General features: G+C 36.7%; 2 protein-coding genes across 5 annotated transcripts; both read right to left on the reverse strand.

Moving 5' to 3' along the window:
- Nucleotides 1-297: 297 nt before the first annotated feature.
- LOC107867566 (60S ribosomal protein L30) lies at nucleotides 298-2,422 on the reverse strand. The gene is made up of 4 exons (XM_016713857.2): nucleotides 2,118-2,422; nucleotides 1,921-2,022; nucleotides 662-730; nucleotides 298-571 (listed from the first exon to the last, which is right to left on the reverse strand). The coding sequence occupies exons 1-4, from the start codon at nucleotides 2,248-2,250 to the stop codon at nucleotides 531-533; spliced, it is 345 nt and encodes a 114-aa protein (XP_016569343.1). The 5' UTR covers nucleotides 2,251-2,422; the 3' UTR covers nucleotides 298-530.
- Nucleotides 2,423-4,423: 2,001 nt separating this feature from the next.
- LOC107867565 (apoptotic chromatin condensation inducer in the nucleus) lies at nucleotides 4,424-10,857 on the reverse strand. 4 transcript variants are annotated; one of them, XM_047410452.1, is made up of 7 exons: nucleotides 10,793-10,857; nucleotides 10,376-10,463; nucleotides 7,168-8,610; nucleotides 6,767-7,072; nucleotides 5,937-6,125; nucleotides 5,694-5,845; nucleotides 4,424-5,269 (listed from the first exon to the last, which is right to left on the reverse strand). In XM_047410452.1, exons 3-7 carry the CDS (start codon nucleotides 8,573-8,575, stop codon nucleotides 4,811-4,813), a joined length of 2,514 nt encoding a protein of 837 aa, XP_047266408.1. In that variant the 5' UTR covers nucleotides 8,576-8,610; nucleotides 10,376-10,463; nucleotides 10,793-10,857; the 3' UTR covers nucleotides 4,424-4,810. The 4 variants fall into 4 exon arrangements, with proteins under 4 accessions (XP_047266408.1, XP_016569341.2, XP_047266407.1 ...); XM_016713855.2 differs by having other exon boundaries at nucleotides 5,937-6,128; nucleotides 10,793-10,856; XM_047410451.1 differs by lacking the exon at nucleotides 10,793-10,857 and having other exon boundaries at nucleotides 5,937-6,128; nucleotides 10,376-10,780.
- Between the last annotated feature and the right edge of the window lie 314 nt (nucleotides 10,858-11,171).

The raw sequence follows: 11,171 nt of genomic DNA on the forward strand, positions 1-11,171 counted from the left end.
GAACAAAAATTATTAAGTATGACTTTGAAATAATTGCGAATGAAGAAGATAGCTAGACAGATATATGGAAAGACAGAAGCATGAAATGTATAGATGTCGTTAACAAGAGCATAATCTAGTGAACTCACTCAACAACATACCCAGTATAGACAGGACCACAAGTGGATATGGGGAGGGTGAGAGTGAGGTGTATGCAAACCTTACGCCTACCTTCATGGGGTAGAGAGGTTTCCGATAGGCCCTTAGCTCAAGAAAATCGTTTATCAGCTAGTGAATTCATTCAGAAATGCAAAACTGTAAAGGGAAATTGATCTGTGAATAAATCGAAATGTACTTGGCCTCAAACTTCGGGAGAAATGATAAACCAACAAAACTAGGTAACAGCAAGGTCCACTATAATCTTGGTATAACTCAGAAAAACAAGAACAAAAAGATAGTACAGAATTTCTCAACAGCAAAACGGTTTGGTGCAGCCCAGGAAAATCGCTTTCTAGATTGTTTAATTGAAATTACTACTAGATCACCAACTCTTAGTGATCACCGGGCAGAGACTTGATAATGTCGGAATCACCTGAAAAATCGTCATGTCCATAAGTCAGTCAAACAGTGTGCTTCCCTTTAGTAACCACCAATACGATCTTACAGGACAAATGCATGTTACCTGGGTCAATGATGCTGAGGCACGACACACGGTGGAACTTCCCACATGCTGTTCCAAGATCAACATTGTCTGCACACAAAGTGGCAGGGGCAAAAGAAGACATATATAAGAAAGTTGTGAAAACACTCCTTTTAGTCAAAGAAAAATGTCGGAGAAGGTTCCTCAAAAAATTTCAAACAGACCAAAATAGGAACTTCAATATAGTGACAAAGTTATATCTTCAGACATCCATCAATCAAAATGAAAACAAAAGAATACAGCATCAGGGAATCAGCATCAGGGAATCAGCATCAGACAAATACCCATAAACTAAAGAAATGACAGAGAAATACAATACATCCTCAAACAAAGAAATGACGAGAATGAGTTTCGTGTATACTGTGTTTAATATATAAATAAACCACTGACTAATTAAATCCGACATCCCTAGCCCCACCAACATTATGTTGCATATAAAGTAACGAGCACTAAATTAAGTTTCATTTTTTAAAAAAATACAAAGAAAGGCAAGAAATTCTATTTCAATTGAAAGAATAAGTTGAACGAAAAGCTTAAGGACTTTATGTCTGACAACTCGTGAAGATGGAATTTCAGTGACTAGTCATATATTGGTCTCATCTTCTACAATTCCTAAATCCAAAACAAGGCTCAGCACCTCCACTTGACCACTATATGTTGAACACAACCCGCTTAAGCACATTAACAAAAAAGCATATTAATAGTCTGTTAGGCAACAACAACAACAACATACCTTGTATCGTCCCATAAATGGGGTCAGGGGAGGGTGGGGGCATATGCAGACCTTACCACTATCTTCGTCGGGGGTAGAGAGGTTGTTTCTGATAGAGGCTAAGGGTCGTTTGGTAGCATGTATTAGAGAATCTAATATATGTATTAATCATGGAACTATTTAATCCTTTCTTCTTTTGGTAGGGGTTTCGACCTATATACACCATATATTCAGTATTATAGGATGTATAACTAATACATCGAAAACCATGGTTTTAGTAATACATAGGCTATTACTACATGGACAAGCATGGTTATATACAGATCAGAATCGCCTTTAATACACCAAACCAAACAGTGAATAATAACTAATCCCGCATTACTAACAGTAATCTAATACACCTTATTCAACACTATACTATTCTTATACATCTACCAGGCAATCCCTTAATGTATAGAATATCAAGCACACTGGGGCCTAATCAAGAAAAAATTAGAGAATTTTCAAGAATGGTAGAAAAAGGACTTACTTCCATTGAAATGGTGAACACCAACTTTAGCAAGCATAGCATAGTACTCAATCTCTGATTTCCTCAATGGTGGACAATTGTTAGATATCAATATCAACTTCCCTGCAAAACCCATCACACTTCAGTCCCTCCATTTACAAAAACAACACAAAAAATCACACGCACACCAAAAAAAAAAAAAAAAAACAAGTGTTAACCTTTGGAGGTTCTGAGAGTTTTGAGAACAGTTTTGTAACCAAGAGTGTACTTGCCACTCTTCATAACAAGAGCCAATCTGTTATTGATGCTTTCATGGGTCCTCTTTGATTTCTTCCCTGTTGCAGTCACCATTTTGTTGAGATATCTGCAAAGATCTGTGAAAACAAAGGGGGAAAGGGGAAGAGGGAGGTGAAATTTGTATACTAGTTATATCAGATTTTAGGGTTTTTTTTTTCCTTTGGGCCGGCAAAACCTAATGTTGCTTTGGTCACGTGTACAGCACGTGATTGTTAAGGGTGCTGAAATTTCAGAAATAGCCATAGTTTGTGGCCTAATTATAGTTGGACAAACATGGCATAGTTTGGGTTATTATTATGAACCATAGCAAAAGTTTCTTCTATCCAATGGTACGTATAAGGGGAAGTTGGGATGCATTACTACTGATGCAAAGCGAATTTCAAAAACTATTATAACATAGACGAAATTAAAAATAAAATCTTCAGTAGAATGACATTATATTAAAGAATGTGAAGTCGTACAAATGTTACTATGGGCTTACAAATACATAAAGTTAGATTAGCTAAAATAACCACATTTGACAGAAGTTACATATACCACACAAAAGAATACATGACATAACGCTGCTTCGAAGATTCGGTATAGCAGCGCAAATTTGTTTGTGTTGCACGTTCCCGTTGGACTGGAGACATGTTAGCTATAGGAAGTATAAATTCATAAAGATGAAATTTTGATGATCGCAATCGTAGATAAGAAGGGATGGAACAGAAACATCAAAAAATTAATCTCGAAAAACCTACCATCTCTTAAAAAGTTAGAACACAAGCAAATTTCCAAAAACCTACCGTGGTCATTTGGTACAAGGATAAGGAATAACTAATCCCAAAATTAATTTTAGAATGAGTTTACCCAATGTTTGGTTGGAATAAAATGCAAGGGATAACTTATCCACGGATTAGTTATCCTGCGATTGTAAGTAGGGGTGTTCATGGGTCGGTTTGGGTCGGTTATTGGTCAAAACCATAATCAAACCAACTTAGTCGGTTTTTAAATTTCTAATACCAAACCAAACCAAACAAAGAAATAACCGTTGGTTTGGTTCTTGTCGGTTTAGTTCAGTTTGATTCGTTTTTTTCGGTTTATAACTTTTGCTAATGATAAAAGTTGAAAATTAAAAAAAAAAAAAACAAATTCAATCTAACATATGAGATGTTAACCGAGTATTGTATCTCAACCTTGAAACTAAGATGCCAACTGAGTGTTATACTTCGACAAAGCTATGCACAACACCATATGAACGCTTCTAAAAATATATTTTAAAATTACATTTAACAGAATGATATAATAAATTTCCTAAAAGGTGAACACATAAACTTCTTGCTTAATAAGGTTAAAAAAAAAAGTTAAAACTAATGATTGTCTATAGTCAAATGAATCTCAGCTATAAATTTCAATATACAATAAGATCTTATTTTCACAATTAGTATTATTGTCATTCAAAGTGCGAAATTCACTTAGAATCTCATAAGGTACTATCAACTAGATGAAGAAATGACTTAATGTATTACAACTAAAGTTAAATCATGATTAAAATATAAAATGTATCAAATATTTATATTGTATTTATATATATATATATATATATATATATATATATATATATATCGGTTCGATTTGGTTATTTTAGAGTAAAACCAAACCAAACCAAATTAGTATCGATTTTTTAAAATTCAAAACCAAATCAAACCAAACCTAACCAAAAATCGGTTTGGCCTGGATCGCGGTTCGGTTTGGTTAAAAACCAAACCATGAACACCCCTAATTGTAAGGATGGAATAACTAATGCCGATACAACAACCGTAAAGATGGAATAACTAATCCTGGAATAACTAAACGAGCCTCGAGTTCACACAAGCAAATTACGCAAAAGATAGGTACAGCGAAAAAAAAAGAACCATAAAATTACAATACCAGTAAGTTTACCAGGGTTCCTTTATCATCTTGGCAATATTTATTATTCTAATGCTAAAGGAACATTAATTGTTGAATATTTGGAAGAAATTTGTCCAAATACAAAGGCTAGTAAGTATGCATATGGGCAAGCCACTACCTTGAAACTGAATCTAAAGGTAATTCTAACATGAAAAAGAAATCCTCACCACAGCTTCTCCAGCTAATTGTGGTGATACGTTTTTCTTCACTGATAGATATATGTTTTAATAAAAGAGTATTTTGATTCACAAAGCATCCATGGAAGGGGCTAACTAGAAAACAAACAGGTGGTACATGGCATCAACAGCTTCGGTACATTGGTATCACTAAATAATAGATCTCATAACAACTCAGATCTTTAATATTCAAATAGTTCTCCAGAAATCTGGATAAAGAAAGAAGTAAAGACTCTCACACAGATTCCACATAATCTGCACATTTAGAAGTCTTCAACCCAAAGCAAAATACAGTTAAGATTTGTTTCTTGCAGCAACCTAAGCTGCAAGCAATAACAAATCGACAATGGAAAAGAAAGGAAGGTCTAAACAAGCCTCAAGAAACTCACTACTCACCTACAAATTAGACTGCAACTTCTTTATGCGGGCAAACTTGCAGTTTTCAGCATTACACTAAAATAACACTCTACAGATCCGTCTAACATGCCCTTTATTCAATTACATCTCTAGTGCTTACCATTTCGCCTAATCGCAAGCTTTTTAGCAACTTCTTCATCTGTCAGCGGTAAATAATAGATACGGGGAGTGGCTTTGGTCTTTCTGAAGAGGTCATCCAAAGTCACAATGGGGGGATCATTTTTATCAGCAACAGGTGAAGGCAGCATCTCATTTGCTGGAGGAGCCCGAGGAGGAGGAGGTGGTGGCTGGAGTGTCGGTGGATGTTCTGACTCAGCTTGCTGTTTGCGACCCTGCTGCTGAGTAGGTGGTGGTTGAACAGAGGATGAAGCTGGAGGCACAGCAGGATTGGTAATTTTCGGTGGAGAAGCAGGTTCCTTACCTTCTATCTTGGTTTGCACCTGTTGGGGATCAACAAAATCTGCAACCAGAAGACGACCTCCATTTGGTGGCCATTGGAGATTGTACACAGCATTTCGGGTCTCTGTGGCTTCTTCTACTGAAGAATACTGTAAAGAGAACATTTATCAATTTATTACCCTGATCCACTACAGAAAGAAACACCATAAAAATAGACCTTTCTAACTAGTTCTAGAGAGTATTGCCCAGAAACCAAGTCATGCAAGACATTGTTATTTGGTTATGCACCTCTGAAGGTCAAGGATGCACATTCACATGCTACATTATGACAAATCGACAAGAGGGACTTAGGCCGACCGGTGCAGCATCAAGGTTTCAAATCAAGCCCAACCCCATGACAACTGTCCCCAACCCTGTGCGACAACTGTCCCCAACCCTGTGCCTTCCTAAGAGTAGCCAGCCAATCAGGCTACTAATGCTTCCTTGCAAATATAATTTAAAATAGAGAAACTCAATGACCATATGCACTGAGAGAAGAATGAAATGCAATAGGAGATCAGAGCAAGATTATACCGTGACATAGCAATGGGTCTTTATCTGGTCCATCCAGAAGCTGCAGACTTTACCAGTTCTTGCAAGGAGCTCTTGCACAGCTTTCAACGTAAAAGGCCGCACAAAATTCTCAATTTTAAGAGAAGTAGTGGCTGTTCTTGAAGACTTCGGTACTGGAATATTAACAGAACATTAGAACCAATTATTCCTGTGTCGCTATTATAGCATTTGAAGCTCATGCATTACCAAGAAACAAATACTCACCAGAGCGCTCCTTGGGTGAATCCCCACCAACTGTAGAGTTAGTCCTGCCAAGGATGGGTTTGATAAGGCTGGGCTGAACAACCTTCTTTGATAAAGCACTACTTAAATTTTGGGGTTCAGCAGTTTTCACACTCTCAGTGTTCCACCTACGCTGCCTTTTTGCAGGCTCTGTACTCCCACCTCCTGCTTCTTCTACAAAGAATCCACAAGAAGTCAATCCCATGAAACCGAATTATAGAACAAGAAAAGAAAAAATCATATTTTTGTTCATTCCCATTATCACAATAATTATCCAAACTTAATGTAAACGAAGAGGGCTTCATATCCCAAATTGCAAGAAGAATCTAGTATCTGCAATTGGTATCGGTAATGTCATCATACAAACACTTTTTAAGCAAAACTTTAGCTGCTTTCCAATTATGAATTTCAACTTTAACAGTGGAAAACTAGGGATTTGCATGGCTATATTCTAGTAAAAAATGTGATCTAATCAAAAGTTTGAGTGTTCACAAGAGAAACAAAAATAATGAACATAGTAACAATAAGGACTTTACCATCTACAAAAATACACAAGTTTCACCATATTAAGCTTCGTGAAATCAATTCAAAGAATACATAAGCAACGAACAGCGAACTCTGATATTCTTTTCCTGATAAGCAATAAGTCCTAAGAATAAGATTGTAACAGTGAAAAAGAAAAAGTAATATAAACATATGTAGAATAATACACTGGGTTTGTTGTTGTTATTGTTGTTGTAGAACAGAAGGAAGAGAGAATTTATAGCAAAAAAAAAGAGGGAAAGAGAGAATTAAAGAAAGAACATGAGTACCTTGAAATTTTCTCTTCTCTGACAAATCAAGAGACTTAACATTAGTTTCTTGAAGAAACACAACCCTCTCAGAAGGAATGTCTAACTGCATTGCATCAGAAGAACCACCTGGTGGAACTTTGGGCTCTTCTGCCATTCCCGTAATAGACTCTTCAGTCTTATCATTCTCCTTCTTAGAAATATGATCAAAATCCGCATGTTTTGTCTCTACTACATCCTCTTCCATGGAATCATCAGCTGAAGACTGATCCAGGTTTATCTTTTCCATATTCTCACCATCCACTATATCGGTTATCTTGCTAAATTCTGCAAGCAAAGACACAACACACAGAAGATCTAGAAGAACCGGTCTTAGGAAAGAAGATAACATTCATTTTTAGTGGGAGGAGGTGTTGTCTTACCTTTTCTATCATCGCCAGAAGCAGCAAGACCATGTTTATCTTCGGCATATGCCTCAACTTTATTTGGTGACAAACTAGGCTCTATAACATCACTCAAAGTTCTAGCTTTTTCAAACTGTATATCAGTTTGCTCACTATTATTTGAAGTTTTACTATCCAAACCATGCTCTACCTTGGAAACGTCAACAGAAACCTGATCTGCATTGTCATTTTTCATGCTAAATTTCACATCTGAAGATCTGTCGTCGTCAGTTTCTCCAACAAGACCCTGCATCTCATGTGGCATCTGAACATCCAATGGATGAGAGCTACCAACACCTGATAGGTCTTTGCTGGATGACTGCAGCTCCATCTCTTGCCTAACAACTTCAGTTTCTAATTTGACATTATCAGCATTCAAATTATCATTTAAATCTTTATTTTCATTAATGGGCAAAGTATCAGTAGAAAATGAGTCAGATTTTACTTGAGACCCTAAATTAGGGTCAACCTCATATACCTGAGTGGCTGGATTGGACATATCTGGCTCAGCATCCATGCCTGAGAGTTTCAGACCCTCATTATCCAACTTAATGCTGTTGTTTTTCAAGGCTTCCTGGGGTGTTACTGGGGTTACCTCCACATCATTTTCTTGTCTCCTAAGGTTGTCCTCAAGAACTCCCTCAGAAGATGAAATTTTCATATCCTCAACATCCTGTCTATTGCCACTGCCTGGAATAGAACCATCCCCAACATTAGATACCTCATCAACATCTTTATCCTGAGAAGAATCAATAACCTTGTGTTCCTTATCAAGTTTGTCTTCAATAAATTCATCAGTAGATGCAAGCACATCAGATGCAATAACATTTATAACACTAGTGCTACCAACAGGTGCCTCCGAATGTTTTGGTTCTCCAGCAGCATCACCAGTACCTCCAGTTGCAACCTCATCAAAGACTTTGTTCTGGTCTGTTTCAACAAGACAATTCTTGGTGCTGGCCCTAGCAAAATCACCGTCAATATCGTTAACTTCATCTTGGTGTTGTGTCTGAAGATTATCAACCAATTTAGCAGGATTATTATTTGGTTGAGCGTCTTCAAGACCATAGGCAGAATCAGTATTATGATCAGAACCCTTAGAAACTTCACTTTGGGGATGCTCCAGGAAATCATTGACCAATTTAACAGGATCCGGCTCTGGTTCAGTATCTTCAAAACCACTAGCAGGATCAATGGCATTATCATCATCTTTACTCTCTTCAACCTCCGCAGCTTCTATTTCTTCACAGATAGCTTCATTTAATCGCCTAACCAGATCATCCTTCAAACCTTTAGTTGCTAAGTTCCTCCTCTTAAGCTCTTCCTTTAATTCTGCTACTTTCCATTTATTAATTGGACGATTATCGAGCACAGGGTAATCCAACATCTTAGCCACCAAGTGAAAAAATCACTTTGACAAACCTAAAAGTCACATAGATGTATAAAACTAATGGAGCTCAAAATGCAGAAAGACAAAGCACTTGTATGCAGATGTTTTCCTCTTTTTTCCCATTAGTGAAGATGAGCCGTCCCTCAGCTATATCAAAATTTCAACTATGCATGACAGGTTTCAAATAAATGCATATTTGTAGTGGATATGACAGATGTCCATATCTATCTTATGTATCCTAATACTTCCACCTTATTTGTAACAACACACGGTGATCCCCAATCAACTACAACCTACATCACATATTTATCTTTCCATCCTAACACAAAAAAGGGACCACCCTGTGTGATGAAATCTAAATTGACATGCAGAGATAATACCAATGTACTTGCAAAGATGTAGTTTTCTGATGGCAAAAGACTCCTGGCAAACATTAAAGCTACTGCATATGTACCGAACCTCGCAAAATATATAAGCCAATAAATTTTTGTGACTGTACTGGGTCGTGCTGTTGTTGGGATATGTCAATTGCTTTTTTTTCCTTTTTATCACATTCTATAGTGCCTTATTTGAAGTATGTGGTGTTATGTTGGTTATCAGCATTTTTTAATATTAATATTCTGCTGCGATCCCCATATTTAAACATCAATACAAGCTCTTCTCATGCAGAAAACGCAAAGTGCTTTTCCACGCCTACATAGGTGGTAACCAAATATCTAGGCCTTAGTAGACAGAAAAAGCAATATACCGCCAATATATTGCAGGATTCATCATGACAGGAGCTTTTGCTCATGGGTTTTTTTTTTTTCATTAGAGGTTTAAGCAATCAATCAGCATTTTTATTTACTCAACAAAATGCACTCAAGAAATGGAAATCCAGCATAATGTGTAAACATCTTAAGAAAACGACTACATGTGGAACTTAAGTCAATTTAAAAAAAAACTAAAACAGAAATCATACAACAAAGACGTGGTCTTTGTGATGGCCCAACCCACTAGTGATATTGTCCGCTCTGGGCCAAGGCCTGCATAGCTTTAAAACGCATCACTAGGACGTAAGGCCTTCTTACTAACCTCCCCTATGTTTTGCCGATGTGGGACTTCTTATCCTAAGTAGGGGTATCCAATACGCCCCCTCATATACACCCCCTCTTATGGACTCAGCATCCTCGCTAAGGTTTACCCCACCGCACGGAATTTGCGTAGACTCGGGACTGAGGTTTGCCCCGCCTTACCAAGGCCTGCCCCATCCCATAGAATTTTCCTAGACTTAGGATTGAGGTTTGCCCCAACTTACCAGGATTTGCCTAAACCCAGTTTGAACGCTGGCCATATTGACAAGGTTGACACGAATGACTCTGATACCATTTTTAATGGCCCAGTCCTCTAGTCATATTGTCCGCTCTAGGCCTAATACTGCACGGCTTTAAAACTCGTCACCGGGGAGTAAGGCTTGTTTACTTATATACCCAAAATCTCACATGTGTTATGCCTATGTGGGACTTCTTATCCTAATTTGGGGTGTCACAGTCTTACTAATGCTATGAACAAAAGAATCCATAATGACAAGCACAACTGCAATATTAAGTAGGTAGATCTTAGTCCCCCAAATAAAAAAATGACAAGTACAAATATTTTGAACCCCCATGTCTTTCTTGCTTTCAATTTTAGCCCAATTACAAAACTTTATACTAAAAATAATTCTTTCCTTCCTATCCAGCTCCCAACATTTCAACATTTTGTTCTAACAAAATTGAAAAATTAAAAAGACAGATAATTAATTAAATGGGTACTTACCAGTGCAAAATAATCACTAAAAGCCGAAACTTTCAATCAAAAAGATGGTGAAAACCCTAATTCCACAACAGAGAAACGAGAGAAAACCCTAATCCCAGAAACAAAAGCACAAATTGGTTAGAAACAGAAACAAATTAACACAAATCTAAGCAAAAACAATACAATAAATCCCAAATTATTATTGATCTCTTAATAAAAAAAAATATATGTCAATACACGTAATTTATGTAAAAATTAAACAAAAAAAAGTATTTTGGTAGAAAATTTGCTTCGTAAAAAATGCTAATTGAGAAATTGCATTGCTATAGATGCAATTAATTTAATAGGAAAAAGGAATAAAAGAGAATTTTTAGGGTTTTAATTTTTGGAAGCAGTGAAATTTATGGAGAGCGAAGAAAGTAGATAAGATTTGTTAACCTTTTTCTATTGCTGCAAAGTGCCAATAGGACGAATCGGTCTTTCGTGTCGTTATAGAGACCTTAAACTACGTGAATTTGAGGAAAATTGCATATGTAGCCAATTTGGGACCATTATTTAAGTGATAGCCCAAGTTATAATGTTAATTTTTTGGCATCATATAAGCGTATCTTTTAAATTGGTCTCAGCTGTCATCCTTGCCTTCCAATTTTGTTATGCATTAGTAGGCATTTAAATTAGTATACATGGCAATTGCTACGTGATTTGACATGTAGAATGTGTCCATATAGGACGCTTGTCGTATATCTTACACGATTTTCATGTAGAACGTGTGTGTATCTGTTCAACTTTATGATAATTTATGTGTATACTCATGCAC

The sequence above is a fragment of the Capsicum annuum genome, chromosome 4 (assembly GCF_002878395.1).
Source record: "Capsicum annuum cultivar UCD-10X-F1 chromosome 4, UCD10Xv1.1, whole genome shotgun sequence".
NCBI lineage: Eukaryota > Viridiplantae > Streptophyta > Magnoliopsida > Solanales > Solanaceae > Capsicum > Capsicum annuum.